The sequence below is a fragment of the Rhipicephalus sanguineus genome, chromosome 11 (assembly GCF_013339695.2).
Source record: "Rhipicephalus sanguineus isolate Rsan-2018 chromosome 11, BIME_Rsan_1.4, whole genome shotgun sequence".
In the NCBI taxonomy this organism is placed as follows: Eukaryota; Metazoa; Arthropoda; class Arachnida; order Ixodida; family Ixodidae; genus Rhipicephalus; species Rhipicephalus sanguineus.
In genome coordinates this window covers 22,646,665-22,669,612 of record NC_051186.1, presented here as the reverse complement: position 1 = coordinate 22,669,612, position 22,948 = coordinate 22,646,665, and the positions used below count along the sequence as shown (strand labels likewise).

The 22,948-nt window shown below is 47.1% G+C and overlaps 1 protein-coding gene across 3 annotated transcripts in view; it reads right to left on the bottom strand.

Moving 5' to 3' along the window:
* LOC119375661 (uncharacterized) overlaps window positions 1–22,948 on the bottom strand; it is a 315,585-nt gene that overhangs the window by 136,866 nt on the left and 155,771 nt on the right. For all 3 annotated transcript variants that reach the window (XM_049420276.1, XM_037645895.2, XM_049420275.1), the window contains one exon: window positions 18,110–18,247. In XM_049420276.1, the coding sequence (XP_049276233.1) occupies window positions 18,110–18,247 (138 nt within the window). The remainder of the gene's footprint in view (window positions 1–18,109; window positions 18,248–22,948) is intronic.

Genomic DNA, 22,948 nt, shown 5'->3' with positions numbered 1-22,948 from the left:
AACGAACCAAGCGGCCGCCTGGCTCGTTGGGCATTGCTTCTGCAGCGTTACGACTTCACCGTACGCTACCGCAAGGGCAAGAACAATGCCGCGGCCGACGCGCTATCGCGTGCTCCAGTCCGTCACGAGACTGACCCGGAACGGACTGTGAGCGAGACACTCGAAGTAGCGCTAACGGAAACAGTAGAACAAACGTCAGTTCAAGGCACGAGCGTGAACCACGTAGAGGCTGTTGTTAGCGCGGGGATTGTTTTCAGCAGAAGGGAGCTGTTAGAAGCTCAGCAGAAAGATCCGTTTTGTCGAAAGGTGTTCGACGGGCTCCGGGAGCCGGGTGGCGAGGCCACCGCGCACACGGGGGCAGCTGGTATTGCTGTCGGTGCGGAGCGCTCGGCAACAGCTGGTAATGCTGTGAGCGCGCTGGATTCTTATCTGCTGGATTCTGATGGCGTCCTGCTGAGGTACATCCCATCCGACGATGACACAAGTGAGTCATTCAAGGTCGTTATACCGCGCAAGTTGAGAGGAGCACTGCTTCGCTACTTTCATGACTCGTGCATTGCTGGGCATGCGAGCGGCCCTAAGACTTATGCTAAGTTGTGTCGCCTCGCTACCTGGCCAGGCATGAAGCGGGATGTGATTCGTTACGCCCGTTCATGCCACGTGTGCCAAAGCGTCAAGCCCCGAGGCGGACGACCGCCCGGCCTCATGCAGCCGATCAACAGCCAGACTCCCTGGCAAATCGCGGCATGTGACGTAATGGGACCGTACCCCACAACTCCTAGCAGAAACAAATTCTTGCTGGTGATCACGGATCACTTCACTAAGTGGGTAGAACTTTTCCCCCTTAGAAAGCTGACGGCTCGTGTGATCTTGGATAAGTTGATGGAGGTTTTCACCAGGTTTGGTTTCCCTGAGCAGTTGATAACAGACAACGCGTCTTATTTTACTGCGAAGGTGTTTGTTGACACGTGCGCCGCGCTTGGCATTAAGCACAAGAAAACAACCACCTACCATGCTCAGTCGAACCCCACGGAACGAATTAATCGCAACATCAAGCACATGCTTGTCGCGTTCTCTGAAAGGCACAAGGACTGGGATACCTACCTTCCAGAGATCGGGTTTGCGTTGCGATCGACTGTGAACCGCTCGACTGGGTATGCGCCTTCTTTTCTAAACCTGGGAAGAGAACTGCCGAATCCGATGGAGACTGTACTCGCGGATCGCAGTGGAGTGCCAGTGGCGTCATCAGCACGAGCTGAATACGCAGCGCAGTTGCGCGAGAAGCTAGCGGAAGTTTTACGTAAAGCACGCAGTAATCTCGGCACTGCTAGGGCACAACAGAAGGCGCAGTACGACCGCTCGCATCGGAACGTACACTACGAAGTGGGCGATCTGGTGCTGCGACGCCATCATGTTCTTAGCGACGCTAGCAAACAGTTTGCAGCCTCGCTGGCACCGAAATGGTCCGGGCCGTACAGAGTGCGAGAGAAGGTTTCCTCGCTTGTTTATCGGCTCGCGAACATGAAAGGCAAACCGAGCGGCGGACCAGTGCACGTATGCGACTTGAAACGCTACGTGTCACGGGAGGAGCATGGGGACGACTATCAGTCCCCCTCCGAGCCACAGGCGGCGGCTGAGAACGCTCGAAACCGAGTGAAAAGCCCTGAGCCGCGGTACTTCTTGCGAAACAGGCGGAGACAACTCTGCATGTTGGATAAGCAAAAGGGAAATAGGTGCCGCCGGGACGGCTCGGAGAGGAGACCGCCTCCTCACATCGAGCCCACACTCACATTCCGTCGTTGTCGCAGCCCCACCACCACCGGCAAACATCGCCATGGACGCCTGACTGGAGGTCGACTGGTACATCCCACCGCCACTTCCACGCTACCCCATCGCCTCACCGCCCGGCCTCCACACAAGAGGCCCGAAGACCAATGCCAACCTAACTGGGAGAGCCAGCTGCCTGGGGGCCGCAGCCACCAGGACGTGCCAGGGTTGTGTGGATACCCCGATAGCCAATGCTCCCTCAGGGCCAGGGCGCAGTACGCCGAAAACCCCAAGCCCCGCCAGACCGGAGGAGCCCGAACCATGCTGGAGAGGCCGCCTGGAACGAAACACTTCGCTGACTCGCTCCTTTCAGTCGCCACCAACGACCAGAGAGGCGGGGCTCAAGGAGGCGCAGTCCGGACCACGGGGCTGCAGGCGCAGGCCAGACCTACCGCAGCAGTGACGGCGGAGGCGACGACTGGGGAAGTAATGACGCAAGTGGGCACGGCAGTGAAGACCGCAACGAGGCGGGTGGTGGCTACTTCGAAGGCAGCAGCGACGCCAGTGGGGGCACCGGCGACACCCACGGCAGAGGGCCAACCGCAGGAGGGCACGGACCTGGACCGATCCGTCCAAGCCTTCCTCGATGAGGAATAACAAAATATTACCTCATGGTTCAGTCTCTGTCGTCCGAGGGCTCTCTTAAGGGGAGGAGGATGTGGGAGAGCACGCGCGCCCATTTCCTTTCCTTAAGGCTGGCGCGATCGCGAACTGACGGCGGGAACCTGGGGACCACTAGGAGAGGAGCACCGTCGCCCTTTCTGGACAACCCCTTTCTTTCCCGCCACTCCGCGCGCCAATCCTCGCTTCCCGGCTCGCGGGAAAGGGAACTCGCCCTGCGAGGGAATCAACCCTCGCGGTGGGGAGGGACACGGGAGGTGAACAAAACTGCCGACCAGGCAGAGAGACGGTCTCTCGTGCCCTGCTGACCTACGAAGGAACATCTCACCGCCCCGAGACCCGCGAGCCGATCATCGACCGAAGGTGTAAGCCATACCCTTTGTTTTTCTACGAGAGCGGACTATCCCTCTACGCGACATTTACGCGTTATTGCTAACGTAGCAATAAAGTGTTGTTTGTTGTGCTAGCCTGTTGCCTTATTCGCCCGAACCCGTCGTAGCTGCGATGACGCGCGCTACGGGAAGGGGACGTTGACACGGTACGACTATTTGCGGCTGGGACCGGAGCTAGGCTTCTGCACCAGCCGTACATAGAGCGGACCCCCTCAAACTGATCTTTCCAACCATGTCAGCGATCGCGACCACTTCCACCACACATGAGGCATCTCGCCCTTCGCCACCAGACCTGCAAGTCCTACGCGACGACTTTCGCAGCCAGATCGAACAGCTATCCGCTCAGATAGCTACCCTGTCTGTGCGCTCTCGATCCTCGTCACGCCGCCGCTCCTCTTCCCGCCGGCGCTCCTCATCACAGGATCCGCATCCCGGCAAGTGTTGGCATCACTGGACTTTTGGTGCAGCCACCCGAAAGTGCTCATCTCCTTGCACTTTCTCAGAAACACTCCGACTCACCACTAGAAGCGGCGAATGGTGGCAGTCCAGCAAGCAGCCGCTTGTTCTTCGTTTTGGACAAGGCCTCCGGGCTCCATTTCCTTGTGGACACAGGAGCCGAAGTTAGCATTGTTCCACCCTCACCTACATTCCCGAAGAATTGCCGATCTGCAGTTACACTGCAAGCCGCCAACAAGACCACCATCGTGACTTACGGTGAGCGCGCGCTCACACTGAACATTGGACTCTCGTCACGTTTTCCGTTGGGCTTTCCTCGTAGCGGACGTGTCTTACCCAATTCTCGAAGCAGACTTCCTTCATCGTTTCGACCTACTCGTGGACATCTCCCGCAAGCGCCTTGTCGATACTAAGAAACACCTAACGGTGCAAGGTATAGCGTCAACAACTGGCATCACCGCAGTTATCAACAAGCCACCTTCGTCGATGTACGAAAAGTTACTCGATGACTTTCCGAGCTTGCTTCGCCAGTCCAATTTTCAGCGCCCTGTCAAGCACGATGCAGGGTAAGAGAAAGAAGTGTACTCCCATTACATGGTCTGAGAATGCATCAAGCTCCTTTGAAGCAGTTAAGACAGAGCTCGCAGACACCACCCTGCTTGTTCACCCAACACCAGACGCTCCCCTCTGCCTCATAACCGACGCGTCGGATGTGGCAGTTGGAGCCGCCTTACAACAGTTCGTTGACAAATCGTGGCAGCCGTTGGCATTCTTCTCGCGTAAGCTCTCACCCACAGAAAGCCTCTAGAGCACTTTCAGACGTGAACTTCTTGCTGCTTATATGGGTGTGCACCACTTCAGGCATTTCCTTGAAGTCCAATGTTTTTTCATCGCCACGGATCCCAAGCCGTTGATGTTTGCCATCAAGTCTGCCATCAAGCAGCAAGTTTTCGTCCCGTGAGAGTCGTCACCTCGCTTACATCGCAGAATTCACAACCGATGTCCGGCATGTGCAGGGATCTGCGAATACTGCAGCCGATGCGCTCTCTCGTCTGACAGCTTCCGTATCTTGCGCTGCAGCACCGGCAATTGTCGACTGCAGCGACCTAGCGTCAGCGCATGCACAAGACGAAGAAATCGCTAAACTATGCCTATACTCTGGGGCAGGGCTGGGCAAAGATACCTTGAAATTGTATCGCGATACGATACAAGATACTCAGGCAAAAAGTATTGGAGATACAGATACAAGATACTACCGCAATAATTGTAAGCGATACATGCTTGGCAATTGTATCTTAAGATACTTCGATACATTCTCAAATTTGTTATTATAGATCCATACTATGCAGCAGCAAACGCCTATACACAAAAATGTCTGCTTGAAAATTTCTGAACTGCGACCTATGTTCTTTCATTTGAATGATATGACTGTTAGTATCTCAAAAGTTTTGCTCTTCTAGCTCAAAGTACATTAGTTTCCTTTCAAAACAACTTTTTGGGGTTTGTTTTACCTTCTTCACACGACAACACTTCATACACTTCGCTGACAGCGGTTCTTGCTTGTCATTTTTGCAATTGATGGGAGTCGCTTCCCAGCTTACAGACCAGCAAGCGGGTTTCTATATAATCAAAATAACGTCAATAAGAAGCCTTCGCACGACGGCGCAAATACTGGTGTGGACTTTTACCTTGTCCGTAAAAGACAGTTTGCACAATACCATATATCCTGTTCTCCGTCAGAAATGACCTATATATGAGATATGGGAAAGGCTTTCTTTCAAATGGCAACGTGTCATTTTGTTCAAACTCTCTCCAACCTCACCATGTTCACTGTTCCGGCCTTTGGAACTAAATTTCGCGACCGCGGCCCGCCGCCTATAAGCTGCGTTTGAGACCCTTGGTGTATACGTATATGATGTAAAACTGCAATGTATTTCCATGTTCTACTTAGCTGCTGGCGTACACTCTAAGAAAAAATCGAGTACTTGGGGAGTATTTCTGCGACACAACAATAATCGTAATCCGGCTTGCTTGCGTTTCCTTTCTTGAAAGCCCAGGTCTCGCCACTTTCCTATCAAGAAGGCAATGTCACGCTAATAATGCGCGCGCCGTTCGTGACCGGGAAGTGCCGGGACAGCGGCGGTAACGCGAGGAAAGTACACGAGGTGGATGACGATTATTGTTCTGTGGCAGAAATACTCCCCAAATACTCGATTTTTTCTTAGAGTGTGAGAGATACTTTGTTGATATACTCACTAACGTGCAATCTTTTAGTAATTTTTCTTCAACGAGAGAACATATGCAACACAGAAGTATGTCTCAGACGTATTGTGTAGTTGCACAAAGCAGGACACCGCCGCTATTCGCGCTATTCCCGCTTATAGCTCCCATTACGTGGCGATTAGTAATACGAAAAATATTTACGAAGGCCTAAAACAGGAAAACGAATAAGTAAAATAGAGAGGTGGTTGTGTATCAAACATTCACATTGAATGAGTACAGAAACACGATACAGACGGCACCCTTAATAGCTATGGGCATGAAGTATCGTCAACTTACCTGTTGAGACAATAGAAAGTTCAGTGCCTATGTAAAATTGCCTGAAACAGCTCATTGGGATGCCCATGAGTAAAACGAAGCATTCAGCAAAACAACGTTTCTCGAATCCCCTTCCTAATATATTTAAGATGGCTCCAAATGATTTTCGTTATTATATTTTTTTATTTATTTATAATACCCTCAGGTCAGATGGCATTGAAGAGGGCAGTGGATAAAATATATGAAAAATACAGAATTAAACAGTGCCGTGAATTCAGGTAACACAACATTTCTCCTGGTTATACAAAGAATAGTAGTTATTTCAAAGAAAAAAAAATAAAATAAATTAAGCAAACAGGAGCAGTGAGTACAGGTAACACATTCTCCTGGTTATACAATGTTATCTAATTCTTCGTAGAAAAGTTTGCAGTCAGTGATGTAGCGACACTTTAGGGAAGGTGGTTCCAATCCTGAGATGTACGGGGAATAAACGACTGAAAGAAAGACATACCCCCGTATTCAGAAACGCTCCTTCACTTGAACTTGACTTGCCACCGCCTTGGGCAGCGCGTTTGAAACGCGTTGAAGGCGGTGGCAAGTCAAGTTCAAGTGAAGGAGCGTTTCTGAATACGGGGGTTAGTGTGGCATGATGCGATTCCTACCTTATTACGATGATCAACGCGGTTTGAAATGTACACAGGCCGGAGTATGAGGTCCTTAGTAAGCGTTGGATGGTGGAAAATTTTATGAAATAGCGAAAGACGGGAGACTTTGCGTCGGTGAGCCAATGGAATAAGTGATAAGTTATTTTTCATTGAGGTTATAGTACTGGCAGTGCGGTTGTAGTTAGAGAGGATGAATCTAGCAAAGTTATTTTGTACTAGTTCAAGAGAGGTGATAAGGTTGGCATGACTGGGATTCCATATGGCAGATGCATACTCAAGTTTGGAGCGTATTCACTATAAAGTATTAAGTATTATAAAGTATTAGTTTTAAAGAAGATGGTGCTTTGGAAAAGTTGCGTCATAAGTAGCCGAAAACTCAGTTTCGCTATTTTCTTAAGCGGTAAGCAGAATGTTTGGTACTATACACTCAAGGCACGCCCACATAATAATATATTTGTTTTCACAATCGCCTTGGCAACGTGTAAATGTGCAAATAGTAGTAGAAATAAAGCAGACAGATAGAAGAATAAAGCAGAAATATTATTTTGGGATCACGTTACAAAAGACATACTGCAGTGACCAGACCGCAAAAATAAAGTGCAGAGACCTAGGTAATATATGTGATGCTGAATGACAGCTAAGAAAGCACTTGTGCTAACAATCAAATTATGAGTTCATAAATTCTTTGAATAAATGTAGATGGAAGTGAAAAATACAGTACGCCAAGATATTTTCTGTTAGGTAAACACTTGCCTTATTAGATCTAGCATCAGTACCAGTGGTACTAAAGTTTTTTGGAATCTTATTTGCATATAAGTTAATTCACTGCATACAAGTCAAACTTACATACACGAGATCCTTCAAATCACTGCTATGTAAAATCCACGCGACGCAAAGCAACCCCATTCTTGCACGCATCACATTTCGTTACGGAGCAAGGCGCAAGAGAATTTGCGCATTAGACGCCGCACGCGGTGGCGTACGATGCGCAGGACAGCGGCTAAGAGCAAGTGTCGCGGCATTGGCGCAACTAAAAAGAAAAGAAATCGAAAAAACAAAAAGCTACGTGGGCTGGGCGTAGACGTCCGCGTGGTTGTCTTCATCTTTTACCCTCACCGGATGACTCTGGCAGAAAACTGAAATAACGTCACTCCCCCTAGACTTTTTCAGATGGCTTAGTGGCACCAGTACCAGCTTGAGAAGCGGAGCTTGGCCAGCGATTATTGTTTCGCACGGTTGTGTTGCGATAGAAGTATCTTGTATCTTAAGATACACGATACATTATCGAATGTATCGGAAATACAGATACTTGTCTTTCGAGACGTATCGCGATACAGATACAAGATACCCACAGAGTATCTAAGATAGTATCTAAGAAACATGTATCTTCGATACTGCCCAGCACTGCTCTGGGGCACTCGAGTTTCATGATGTTACCCTTCCGTCCTGCACCGTTCCTATCTTGTGCAGCATGTCTACCGGCAACCCTCGACCAGTTGTTCCAAGCAATTTCCCTCGTGCTGTTTTTGACTCCTTGCATACGCTCTCTTGTCCTGGCATCCGCGCTACTCAACATCTTATCACCCAGCGTTTTGTCTGGCCGGGAATTAACAAAGACATTCGTGATTGGACCCGTAGTTGTTTAGAGTGCCAGTAGTCCAAGGTTTATCGTCATACATGCTCTCCGTACGGCTCCTTCACGCAGTCTTCGGAGCGTTTCGATAAAGTTCATCTGGACATCCTCGGGCCATGGCCTCCATTGGATGAAAACACCTACCTGCTGACATGTATTGACCGTTTTACTCGATGGCCAAAGGCGTTTCCCATCCCCGACATAAGAGGCGAAACAGTCGCTAAAGCTTTTGTATCGGGTTGGGTGTCACGCTTTGGCGTTTCCTCTACAATCACCACCAATCGCAGTCGACAGTTCGAGTCTGCTCTTTTCAAGAAGCTCATGGTTTCGCTGGGAAGTTCGCGGATTTACACAACAGCATACCACCCCATCGCTAACGGCATGGTCGAGCGTTTTCACCGGACACTGAAAGCATCCTTGAAGGTGCAACCCGACACGGTCAACTGGACAGTTTCCCTGCCACTTGTTTTGCTTAGCCTTAGGATGACGTTGAAGCAAGACATCAAGTGTACACCTGCCGACCTAACCTATGGTTAGGGCTGCATGTTTTCGGTTTTATCCGAAAAAATCCGATAAACATTCACCGGCAAAAGTTTTGACAATTCGGATTTATCCGATAAACTCCGATTTCATGGGCCAATATGACCTGGACCAACACCAACCCGCCCAACTTTTTTATTATACTGGTTCCGTTCTATATTGCAATGGCAAGTTCTGAGCACTCATTGATACATCTTCTGGCTTGACCGATATAAAGCTTACCGCGCGTAGCTGTATTAGGCGATGTAGCTTTATTGTGCTCCGACTCAGCTTCCTACATGCAGAATCTTCACAAGGACTTGCAACTCTCCAACCCCGAATGCAAGGCGCTTCACTTCAAAGATCCGTGCCACCTACACTCTGGAGGATGGAATCAGGACGAGCTCATTTAACGTAGTTCAAGGTTTTGTTCTGCACTTTCCTGCCCTGTTAAAGTCATCACGGCAGCTGCGCCGTAAGCTTGGTCTTGTGTGCTTGGCCATGCGCATGTCCTTGAAGTCGCTGAAAACCGTATGTCCGTCGAGGTGGTTCTCTTTTTATGAAACTGTAGAAGGTATTTTGGACTACTGGCGCGCCATTTTGTTTTTCTTGGGAAGCGACAAAGCCAGGGGAACGAAGTGTGAGAAGCTCAAGAGTCTTATTTCATCTCCTGAAGCTGTACACGACTTACTCATTAAGATGAGGTTTCTGAAGACCAGTTCGTGTGCCGTGCTCTCAATCATGAAGGAACTTGAGGCAGAGAGTACCCTGGCACACCAAGTTTATCCCATACTGGAGGTTCGTTTGCACACACTCATCAGTCAATGGCGCGATCCAACCGATGTCTTCGCATCACATGCCACAAGTCTCTTCGACCTCCTTCATGAGAATGAGCGCTTAACGACTGTCGCAGACATTCACGGATACTACGGTGCTGTCGCCGAAAAGTGGAGACAGACATCTGAGAAGAACCGGTGCGATCAACTCCAGTACAGCAAAGAATCGTTCTGGTACTGTGTTCAAATTTTGAATCCAAATGTGAAGCATGAGCTGCCCTGCGCGTTCCAAACCTATGCGCCTATTTTTCGATTAGTGCTTCTTGAAATTGACATCAGCCAGCTCCTGAGTGTTTTTGCAAACTATCAGTGCTATGAAATATGTAACATTGTTGAACACCTGTCGTTTTGGATACTTCACAATGCCAAGTGGTCAGTGCTTTCTCGCTGCGCGCTGCGTCTTCTGGCGCTTCCTGTTTCTAGCGCTGAAGATGAAAGGGCATTTTCAAAGGTGAGAGTCGTCAGTCGAAAGGAGCATGCTTCAATCACTGACAGCAACCTCGCAAAGTATGCTTGCGAGTTTTACAATATGCTTTAAGCTAAGGTTGTTATACGCACAAATACAGGTGTTTCGTGTTCAAGTATTTCACATGTGCACATATGTTTCTGTGCATTCAAACCTTCTAGAAAAAATAAAATGTGCTTCATGTGCTTTGATGTTTCAGTATTCAGATATGAATATCGATATGAATATTGATTCAGATATGAATTCAGATATGAATTTAGATATGAATTGATCTAAAATTTTGGGGTTTTGAGAATAATGCAAAACTCTGAATTTCTGAGAACTGGGAATTTACGAGAAATAAACTCCAACTAACACCCACCGATTTTCAAGAAATATAAACACCGAAAACGCAGAGCCCTACCTATGGTTCACCGCTCCGCCTTCCTGGAGAATTTTTCGATGCTTCAACTACCTCGGCTTGCCCTGATCCAACCGAGTATGTGGTGAAGCTGTGCTCTGCTATGCACAGTCTTTCTCCCCACACCCTCGCGTAAAACACCGTGTTTCTAACTACATCTCTTCTGACTTGGAAACGGCGACACATGTGTTTGTGCGCTGCGACGCAGTCCAAAAGCCTTTGCAGCGCCCTTATGATGGACCTTACCACGTCATCAAGCGCCAAGAGAAGCTCTACACGCTTGATTTGAACGGTCGTCATGATACCGTGTCTATCGACCGCCTTAAAACAGCCATTGCCGAGGACCCGCTGCCCCGTGGTATCCAGATTGCGCCACACCTTCCACCTCCGTTTCCACCACTTCATCGCACTCTTCCCCCCTCCCACTGCTGCAACCAGGGAGCGTCGCACAGTATCATTCAGGCTTCCTCCTTTCAGCGGGCTCCTTCACTAGCGGGGGGCCCTAAAGCAACAGCATCGAGCAAGTGTGCTCAAGGTTCGAAATCCACGTTCACGTCGTGTGCTTCCTGTGCTGGCGCCGAATGCGGCCGGTGAACTTGAGCTACAGCCAGCGCATCCCTGACCTTGGCCGATCCTCTGTTTACGCACCAAGCACGCGTAAACACAGTGGCCGCACCCAAGTTACGGCAGTCGCCTCATCGCTGCTGCCTTGTTCGACTCGCAACGTTTTTGCTTAAAAAAACGCCAGGCCTGCGCGGAAAGCGCAGCACAGTCACAGCGAAAGCTGGAAGGGCGGCATTTCTAGAGCCCGTTATAAACTCTCCTGTGACTACTAATAAAAGTACACAAGCAATGTACCCACTACGGCACGAATCATAATTTTTGTGAAGTTGGGAAGCACCCACCCCGACATTATTCGTCATTCTGCGGAGAAGCGAGGTACCATGTGTGAGGCATTATGAGCACTTTGTTGATGCGACGGCTGATGACGATGAAGAATTATGGCTGAGACTTTTGTAATGGGTTGGAATCTTTAAACGACCCACCAGTTACGTAATTTGCATTGTGTGACGCCCGGTCGTTATTTAACTCTCCCACCATGCTTTATAACATATGTTAACGTGAGAAAGAAAGGGAGAGAGAGAGAGGGAAATAGCTTTACTGAGGCCCTGAAGAAATGGATCATGGGATCCTTATGGACTTCCTTGGTAACCAATAGAAGTGCACTTGCGAGGAACCCACTACGCTATAAATTATCATAATTTTTGTGAAGTAGGGAAGCAGCCACTATTCAATTATTACAAATAACATCTCCTATACTTTCCTTGGCATTACAGTCAGTTAGTTCTCATTAATATTATATTCAATTTTTCGTAATTCTGCAGAGAACCGTGGTACTCGCTAAACACCTGTAAGGCATTCTGTGCACTTTTATGATGCTGTGGCTGATGACGATGAAGAATTATGTCAGAGCCCTATGTAATGGGTTGGAAACATTCAACAACCCACTAGTTGCGCAATTCGCACTGTGTGACGCCTGGTTACAGAATTCGCATTGTGTGATGCCTTGTTATTTTACTCTTCTACCGCGCTATATTACATATGTGTGGTTCCTTCCCGACATGAAGCTTGTATAGGGTCTTTTTGCAAAGCAGTTTCAAGCACCGGCATGGCTCTGAGGTAGAACACTGGGCTCCCACGCAGAGGGCCCAGGTTCGAACCTCGTTCCGTCTTGGAAATTTTTCCTTATTTCGTTTTTTTTCTTATTTCATGCGATAGTGGTTATGGACACCGGCGGCAGCGACGGCGTACAACTACGGCGCCAAAAACGGCCCTTGTTCTGATCTCATAACAGCTTTCACTGTAATATACAAGTTCGTATTGTAGACGTGCATTTGTTTCTGTTTACTTGTGAATACGTAAAATTATCACGCAAACAATGCCTGCGACGTCTACAGAAGCATTCATGGCATTTAATGTTCAACCACCAGAAGCCACAAGCACGGCTGAGTTTGTTGAGAAAATGGATCAGTTGTTTGATTCTTTGAACAGTTCTTGTGTAAGGATAACTGATAGAAAAATGACGTATGCAATTAGTACTTCCACGGGGCACATTGAATTCTTGAATTCTTGCATTGCATGGATTAAATCTTGGAAATTCAAAGCACCTAGGCAACCGAGAACCATTCAGGCTGGCAGTTGACGATTAAAGCGATTTGTATGTTGTGGACAGATCTGCCGGAATCCTATAACTTCAAATTTTTGCTCGCTCGTCGCCTGAATCAAGATCCCTTGGAGAACTTGTTTGGGATCATTCGGCAGCAGCACGGCTGCAACGAGACTCCAAACACATTTCAGTTCACTGCTGGTCTCAGGCATATCATTGTCGAAAAGCTCTTCAAGCTTTCAGATGGCAGCAACTGCGAAACAGACATGGCTGTTCTTCTAACTAAGCAAAAGAAATTAAGATTCGACCAAGAAAGTCCTACCGTGGCCGACACCTTCAGATCAAACTTTTCAGACACCGAAGGCACCGAAGAACCAGCAGATGTACTTGAATCGAACATAGTTTGTTACTCATCAGGATACCTAGTACAAGCATTTCTGAAAAAAGCACCATGCTCACAATGCAGGCATCTCTTGAAAGACAAAAGCTAAGATTTGTCTTCACCAAACCAAATCTACATGATGTTCAAAGCAGTGGAGGTGCAGAACAAGACTCTAGGTAGTTTAACAGAGCCCACAGAAGCAGCTTTAAATTTTGTCAGAAAATTGGAAAAAGCATTATCCGTTCAAATAGGTGTTGTAGCACACTTCAGAGGGGTGTCAGAGAAACTGCTTCGTGTTATGACGGAGGTGACTAATGGCCCATTTTGCAGTGCTCACTGTTGCAAATGGTTTCTGCAAATGTTTGTACATATTAGGATTCTCTGGTATTTGAAATTCAAAAAACAGAGAATTAAACCAGACAGAGACTTGGAAGTCTGCTGCAAAAAGAAAGCTGCAGAAATTGGCTTAGCAGTTCAAGACTATTGCTTGTGTGCTCATATACTGTTGTGTTATAATTGCTCTGAGCAAAAAGGATAAGCAATCCAATGAGCTCATAAGTTGATTGTATAATTTTACTTGTTGTCCATGTGTTTATAACCAATGTGCTGATATTTCCTACAGTATCGCTGTGGCCATGAAGTGTTTGTATTGTATCTGTGCTGTGAATTAAGCGTGTGGTTACTTAAAAAGCGGGAATATACAGAACGATTAAACCATGCCTATTAGTTTCTGTGCACTTGCCGTGTCTACAAGTGGGCTCTTTACCATGAACGGTGGCAATTTTCCCAGCCAATTTGTCTGCGGTCAGCTGCAAGCTGCAACAAATTTTGTGCTACTCCAAGCCATTACTTGCCTCTTTTGAGCACAACTTAGCCGATTGCCTCTGCAGAGAGAAACTAGATGTTAGGATAATTTTGGATCCAAGGCGAATTTATTAGGTTTGCTCCAGCAGTTAAAATAGTTTTGAATCCATAGAAATTTATTATATTCATTGTTTTCAGAAAATTATGTGCTGAAACTACGATGCGATTATGAGGCGCATCATAGTGCGTACTCCGCATCAGTTTTGACCACCTGAGGTTCTTTAATTCGCACACCACCGAAATTTGAAGCATATAGGAAACAGATATAATGTGGACGTGAAGTTCACAGCGAGAAACAAGTTGGCACGCTTGTGCCCTAGGGTTAACAAGCCACATGAGTTAAATGTCTGTCCTGTGAAACATCAAAAACCGAACCAACATGTGGAGTGTGTCTTGAAAGTTGTTTATATGATTCCGATTTCTTGCGGCAAGGTATACATTGGTCAATCAGGTAGGCGAGTAAACGAACGTCTCATGGAACACTACACTTCCTTGAAAGCTTCAGCACATTCGCATCTCGCAATGCGTTGCCATTAATGCGGATGTTATCCTGTGTTGCATGAAACCGAGATACTGTTTAGGCATAAGGATCAGGCAACACGTGAAATAGTGGAGGCATTTCATATTATAAAAAGGGGCTGTGACTCTGTTAGCCATCCATCCATCACGTTACACGATAAGGGGTTTGACTTTCATGATAAGTGAAGATTGTTAGTTTCACTATGCTGTTATCATTGTCCTGGTTCTGAAGGGATTTAGGCCTCTTGTACGACTACGCATGTGCAGTTGGTTCTCTTGTGCTTTTAAATGTTATTCTGTTCAATAAAAATTCAGTTGTGAGTTAAGTACTGTCCTGTCAAGTTCTTAGTTCTTCTGTACTCATTTTATGTGCGCTTAAAAAGCTTTTCCTTTAAACAGAAATGAGAATAATTGAAGCGCTCAGGAGAGCCCACTGGTTTTATCAGAAGCGTTGGCATAGGCAGGTAACTTTAACCGAACGAACCTCTTAGAAGACAGTATTTATCCCCTTATGTTTTGTTCTTTTTCTTTGAAGAATTATGGATCGAGTGATCACATGAGCGAAGCAATAAGCTTTTCGTAACGTTGAGGTGTGAGTGGTCGCTCAGCCAGGTATGAGACGCAGCCGAAGCTCTTGCGAGAGTTCTCACACTAAATGATGAGAAGTGTTGCCTTGCGAGAGCAACCGTATACTATTTAGGTCACAGCGTAGGTCAAGGTTTCAGAAAACTTGGTGAGCTTGAGATCTCAGCAGTAGCAGACTATCCACGGGACAGAACAGGCGAACGTAGTCTGGGGCGAAAAGATGGAAGCTGCCTTCTTAAGTATGAAGGCTGTACTGATTAACCGTCCGGTTTTGCGAGCTCCTGATTACGACCGAGAAGTCACAGTCCAGTGTGATGCGAGTGATCGAGGCCTAGGTGCCGTTCTTTGTCAGAGAGACGACGATGGTAACGAGTATCCTGTGCTCTACCTGAGCTGAAAATAGAGCTCTCGTGAGATGGCGTACTGTGCGTCAGGAAAAGAGTGCGCTTGCATTGTGTGGGCCATTCATAAATTGCAGTGTTATCTCGGAGGTGCAAAATTCACCATAGAGATGGACCACTGTCCCCTTACCTGGCTGCAAACCACGACATGAAAGAACAGTGGCCTTCTGAGGTGGAGTTTGAATCTTCAGCAATATCAGTTTGACATTAAGTATAATAAGGGACAATTGAATGGGAAGCCCGACGCACTTAGCCACTCTTTCTAAGTGGTCCAGGCGTGCTCTTCCCAATGTCTCGAAATTGGTATTTGAGTTCTTTTTTTTCATGCAACTGTTTGTGTGATTGTGTAATGTAGCATGTTTGGTTTCTCAGCATAAGTGAATCCTGAGAGTTTTGAGTGTGACGTTTTCATATAAAGCTGGTAAGGAAATATTGTTTGCCATCCCTCTTTTGGGCCTGGTTTACTCGGAGGGGACCGAGTATGTTTTTGTGCATGTGGTTGAGTTTCAGAGACTCCGAAGAATTTGGGTGGCAACTAAGTAGACAATGCGACAAGCGGAGAGTGTTTGACCTTCAACTTCGAAGAATTTCGTCGTCCCTTCGAGCAGCAGCAGTGACTGCTACCCTCCGTTGCTCCACTGGCGAGGAAGGAGGCTGTTATGACTAACCGTCCCTGGCGACTCGGTGCCTATGAGAATGGACGGGCGATGCATTCTCAGACTACTGGGCACACCTGAATCCTTTCCAGAAACGGTCTCCCCGCGACGGGAAGCGCCCCACAAAGAGAAGAGCATCATGCGAGCTCGGACGGACAGAAGAGATACAGTGAACTAGCAGAGAGACTTCAAAAATGACGCCGTCTTCACAATGGGCCACTTTGACATGGTCTAGTATGCTGCGGTGCCAACTGGTCCTGTATGTTTTGACAAGAGCCATTAAGTCGCCGTGAACCCTTTCCTGCCTTTCTGGGGAGAGGCAGATGAACTTGCCGGAGTATCCTGTTCTCCCGGCTGACCCCACAAGAGTCTCATTGACCGCGGAATCTTTGTGGCATCAATGAGTGCAACGACCCCTCGGAGACGGTGTTATTGGCTGGTGCCATGGTGGGTGGTGTCGTGTGTGTGATTGGTTACAACTAAGGAGAAGCCAGCCTGAGGGGTTATAACGACGGTGCTGAGTGAGACAAGTGGCTCTGAGCCCTGGGTTAAAGGCTCATCTACTTCGCTCGTTGCTCAACTCGTTACCTTTTCCCTATGTAAATAAGTGTACAAAAAGTGCCAGTAAACCTGTTTGTCTTTGTTTCCCCAACTTGCGAGCATCAGTTCCTCAACCCAGGGACTCTTTCACGCAACCAAACGGAATCCGAGTCCGACGCAACCGAACGTTGCAACTGGTTGCAGCGGTGGGATGGTGCTAAACCCGGGTCACAACAACGTTTAAATTAAGGGGCGCTACCTCTCCATTATGCATTTAACGTAATGAGGTGGGCGATATAAATCACCACGTATGAAACTGCAAGCGCTTTTAACGCGATAGTGTTAAAGAGCTCGTTTAGCAGAAATCCCGCCCTCGGCGTCGGTGTCGGTGTCCTTGGTTGTGACCAAAAAATCAAGAAAGTTGCAAATAAAATAAATAATAAAAATGTTGGGTCCGAGTGAGAACCGAACCCAGGCCGTCTGCGTGGCAAGCAGATGTTCTACCACACAGCCACGACTCGGCTTGGAACTGCACTGAAAGTACTTTCATGCTTCACAAACATACGCTTCCTGTATACAGGTGTCACGGTACGAGATGTAATACCGCAGTAATATTGCGTGGTACACACGTACATTGCCATCGGGCATCATACCACGTGAATATCATAACAACTTCGTGGTTTAAAGCCAGCCACCCATTATAAAAGGCACACACATTACTGCGCGTATTTCCTTAAGACCACGTAGTGGGTGAATCGCAACTTCGTAAATGTTGCTCGCGCATAATTGCTCCTGGTTTAAAGCATGCTACCCATTACATAAGGCACACCTTAGTGCGCTCATTCTGTTCAGTGTCAAGTGGCGCACAACAACGAGTGCAGCCATGCAAGACAGAGGCAGAGAAGGCAGACACCAAAGCTCGGCGTGCTGCGGCTATGTGACCACTTTGTACTTCGTCAATTACATTGCACTAATGCACAATCTTAACTTCTCGAGTAAAAACATACAATAAGAAGTATGTACTAAGTGGTCGAAGTACGCACTAGTGGCAGGATATCGCTATAGCGCATTCGACTCTTAAAGGCTTAGCTTAAGCGTCCCCCAATTTTTTTGCACTTAAAGGGAGGAAGCTCATAGACAGAATGCAAAAAAAGAGGGTCTCCCCACAAGTGCACTGGACAGACCGTGTTTTCAGATGGTTCGAGAAGGTGCGCGGATGGTTTGATAGAAAGTATCTGTTATTCTGTTAAATTATTTGAGAGACACTTGACTACGCGACGCTTGGTAAGCATAATACTGGAAAGAGACGCTCGGGCGGAGCAAATACTTGCCAGGTCTGTCAGACCAAAACCGCCTGTAGCAAGTGTAATCACCATAAAAAAAACACCACTTCCACCACCACCACCATAGCAAATTGAGCAGTGAGTGAGTAATTAGTGAAAGAGAATTTATGGTAACAATAAATTAACTTAGGTCAGTAGCACGGTGTAAGAATAAGTGGTCTGAGTTAATAAGTGAAACTTAATTGAATAAGACGTTAGTAACAGTTATTGACCAAAGTAACTCAAACTGTGCTGGGATAGAATTTGCGTTGTTTCCCTTGTACCGACTAGCGCAAGGCTGTCTAAGGATATTCACTTACCTGGCCTGCAAACGTACTTCCAGTAGATGAGCTCCCTCTGGTAGCCGTTTTCGCAGTCACACACGTTGCTCACGCACAGGGCATGCTCGTCCATTTCGATGCACTGGTTGTGCGAGTAGCACTGGCTTGGGAAGAAACCTGCATGCGAATTTCAAGGTTACCACCAAATAAATATGAGAAGGTTCCCTCTTAGACGGGCTAGTACGTGGTTGATAGCATCAAGTTAACACCTGCATAAAACAGGGAGTAGCCATTGCAAAACGCGATAAAAGTGACTAAGCGATCATAATTAATGAAAACCAGCTGGTAATGAAGCCGAGGAAAGCATAGTGGACATAATTGTACTTTTTTCAGCCTGTTGTGGTAATTGTCGTATAGATTTCAAGAAAGTGAAGTGGACTAAAACACAGCTTGCCGCGGGCAGGAACCGAACCTGCAGCCTTCGAAATACGCGCCCGATGCTCTTACAAATTGAACTACTGTGGCGGTCCCCCTCTCCCCCGTCCACTTTGTCGGGTATTTATGTGCATGCAAACCCTGGGAGTCAGTGCCGCTGAGCTAGCGAGCTAGCTCAATTGCTAAGAGCATCGGGCATGTAATCCGAAGGTTGCAGATTCGGTTCCTGCAGGCGGCAAGTTGTCTTTTCGTCCACTTTAATTTCTTCCCATTTATATCACAATTACTACAATACACTTAAAAAGTACAACTAACGTCCCCTATACTTTCCTACGATTTATTACCTGCTGGTTTTCATTAGCGCAGTGTCAAACAAAGAAATGAGGGCTAATAAAACGCCAGGCCTGCGCGGAGCGCGCAGGACAGTCACAGAGAAAGCTGGAAGAGTGGCCTTCTTCCTAAAGCCTGTTCTAAACTCTCTTGGAGAAACTAATAGAAGTACATAACAAAATATGTTCCTGGGCTAGTTGGTTCATAATCTTCAAAATTGGAAAGCACGAAATCGAACAGGACTACGAAGGAACACAGATCAGAACGCCTGTCTTGTGCATCTATGCTTCTTCGTAGTCCTGTTCGATTTCGTGCTATCCAATTTTGAAGGGTAATACAAGTACGCATGCAAGGTATTCACTAAGCCACAAATAATAATTTTTGTGTGCCCGCTACGCCATTATTCGTCTTTCTGCGGATAAGCGAGGTAGCCTCTACGCATCTGTAATGCATTTTGTGCACTTCGTTGATGCTGCATGTGGCTGATGACCATGAGGGATTATGGTTGAGCACTTTGTAGTGGGTGGGAAGCCTTAAATCACACACTCGTTGCGCAATTTCCATTGCGTGACGCCTGGTTGTTATTTCTCTCCTGCCACGCTATATTACACATCTTAACGTGATTCCTTGCCCGACATTACGCCTCTTATGGTTTTTTGCAAAGGAGTTTCCAGCACCAGCGTGGCTCTGTGAAATTTTATGTAAAAAAATTGGTCACATATCTGCGTGCTTCGCTGCAAATGACATCGAAAGACAATAGTCTTCTGCCATTTATGTTTTGCCTTGCCTCAGACAGTGTCTCCTCTATGTTGAATCGGCCGCATCTGGCCGGCATTGATAAAATAGAGGAGGTGCTGCGTGAGATATGGACGCCATTTGGCAATGGCGTCGGGAAACATGAGCTTGTGCTGAACCCAGAGCCACTGCCAGGTGGCAGCACCATATCGTCAGCAAAGGGCTTTTTCGTGCATAGCGTCGCATTTTCAGCGCAGCATAAGAAACACTAGGGTCTTTAGAATTACGTATCTATGTATTTTCTAGTAAAGGAGCACACCACCTAATACATACGTATTGATGTTGCGCCTCAGATATGCGTAAAAATTGGGAGATGCTTAAGCTTCGCCTTTGAGTTGAACGCAATAGCGATATCCTGCCCCTAGTGCGTACTTCGACCACTTAGTACATACTCCTTATTGTATGTTTTTACTTGAGAAGTTCAGATTGTGCATTACTGCAATGTAATTGACAAAGTACAAAGTGGTCGCATAGCCGCAGCACGCCGAGCTTTGGTGTCTGCCTTCTCTGCCTCCATCTTGCGTGGCCGCGCTCGTCGTGCGCCACTTGACAGTGAACAGAATGAGCGCACTAAGGTGCGTGCCTTATGTAATGGGTAGCATGCTTTAAACCAGAAGCAATTATGCGCGAGAAACATTTAGGAAGTTGCGATGCACCCACTACGTGGTCTTAAGGGAATATGCGCAGTTATGTCTGTGCCTTTTATAATGGGTGGCTGGCTTTAAACCACGAAGTCGTTATGATATTCCCGTGGTGTGACGCCCGATGGCAATGTACGCTTGTACCACGCAATATTACAGCAATATTACATCTCGTACCGTGATACCTGTACACAGGACGCGTATGTTTGTGAAGCATGAAAGTACTTTCAGTGCAGTTCCAAGCCGAGGCGTGGCTGTGTGATTGAACACCTGCCTGCCACGCAGACGGCCTGGGTTTGATTCTCACTCGGACCTAACATTTTTATTACTTATTTTATTTGCAACTTTCTTGATTTTTCGGCCACGGAGAGATCATGATTTTTCGCTCACAACCAACGACGCCGACGGCGGAATTTCTGCGAAACGAGCTCTTTAACGCTATCGCGTTAATATTTGCTTTTTGATCAACAATGTTCACAAGTATGAACGCAGCAGGGGCGTAGCCAGAAATGTTTTTTTGGGGGGGGGGGAGGTTCAACCATACTTTATGTACGTTTGTGCGTGCTATATACGCAAGCTATATTGAAAATTTTTGTGGGGGGGGTTGAACCCCCCCCCCCCTTGGCTACGCCCCTGGAACGCAGCTACCAGTTCAAGATGGCTGGGCGTTCAGCATGCGGTTAAACTTTGGCCGGGTGGCTAAATCGTGTGACAGACAGAAATACAGACAGACCAAAATTTCTGCATTCACGTATCCCAAGAAAGACTCGTCTTTAAAGACGAAAAACCAGCATGGCTCTGTGGTAGAATACACGACTGCCACGCACAGGGTCCAGGTTCAAATCAAGAAACGGAGAGACCATAACTGTTTCGAACCATTAATGATCCGTGGTGCCTAGTCAAGACTCTACCTAGCTTTCAGTCGAGTGCCTTCTATGCCACCCACGTAACTTTATGCTCTATATATTTCGATATATTATTTCACAGCGACAGTGCTAAGGACATCTCCTTTTATTTTGCGCTACCAGTAAGGTTACCACCAAGACCAGGAAACGTTCATGCACATGTGCTCTAGTGCTGGGGCTTGTGTGTGAAGGCGGCCTGTCGAAGAGCGTTTCCGTGAAATTACGACATTCTCTGTATCTATCAGAAAAGAGAAAGCAAGGACAGGCCCGAATTTGCTTTGTAATACAATTACCAGTGCCGTGGAATAAAACATAACTTAAAAGGACACTAAAGAGCAAAACGATTTTTCTCATATTAGTAAAGCAATTCTACATGATATCAAAAACACCACACTTGCTGCGAGAAGACGCTTAGTAAGCGAGAAAACACGCAAAAACAAAATGTGGGTGGCAACGCCACCTTGAAGTTTCCGCACCATTCGCCGTGACGTCACATGTTTTGACGGCGCCTACTAGGGACTACGTATTCCTAATCAGTAAAAATGAAGTAAATTGTCCTTTGAGGGACCCATAGACCTAACATGCCAAGTTTGGGGTAATTTTGTTGAGCCAATGGCGCCAAAATACGATAAATACACTTTGAAATCCATGACGTCACGCGGGGAGATTTCACGCGAAATTTAGAAATGAAGCTTTCAATTTCATTAGGGACTACGTATTCCTAATCAGTAAAAATGAAGTACATTGTCCTTTGAGGGACCCATAGACCTAACATGCCAAGTTTGGGGTAATTTTGTTGAGCCAATGGCGCCAAAATACGATAAATACACTTTGAAATCCACGACGTCACGTGGGGAGATTTCACGCGAAATTTAGAAATGAAGCTTTCAATTTGATTTTCCTCTTCATTAATAAACCTATGATGACAAAATTAATGAAATTTGTTTTCAGGGCACATTTTATCGATCTAAATTGATTCATTGTTTCTCTTTAGTGCCCCTTTAAAGCAGTACTGACACGATTTTGAGACGTCGCAAAAGCGACATTTTACGTTTTCTTGGTATGCAGTGTTAACGCTCTCCACACACCGGAGTGAGACAACACAAATAAAATATTTCACTTTCATTTTGAAGTTTTCATCGCTGAGCATCTGCAAGTCAGCCCCACCGCAATGGACATTATCTCGACGAGTCAACACAGTTGCACTGAGTTTGCAAATTCTGCGTCCTGCATGCAGTATAAATCGCAGAAATCACTGTGGGGATCGCTGGACGACAATTCACTCATCGTTGTTTACGTGCACCACGAGCAGATGACAGATCTGCCGCTAGTACAGTAAAACCTCGGTGATACGATCACGGCTCGTACGAATTTCGGGGTGATACAAATTTTTTTGTGGTCCCGGCCAAGGCCCATTAGCCTGCAATGTATTGGAGCACGGTTGTTGCGAACCGATTTGCACTCTGCGACGTTTGATACGAACGTACGCTAGCGCGCAGGTACGAACAGCTGCGGCCCGCGCTGTCGCAGAAGACGCGGCAACCACGCGCTGGCGCGGGCATGCGCGCTGCGTAACCATCAACGGTGCATCATTGCCTCCGAGATATTGAAGGCCTTTAGCGAATATTGGAGGCGAATATTGGGGGCTTTTAGGCGCCTTCGCGTTTAGGTTACAGATGAAGTTGACGTCGCGTTTTTTTTTTTTTTCCCGATGCGTTGACGCGTGCTCTTGTGCTCGAGGCAGCAGCGTCTTTGTACTGTGTTAACACGTG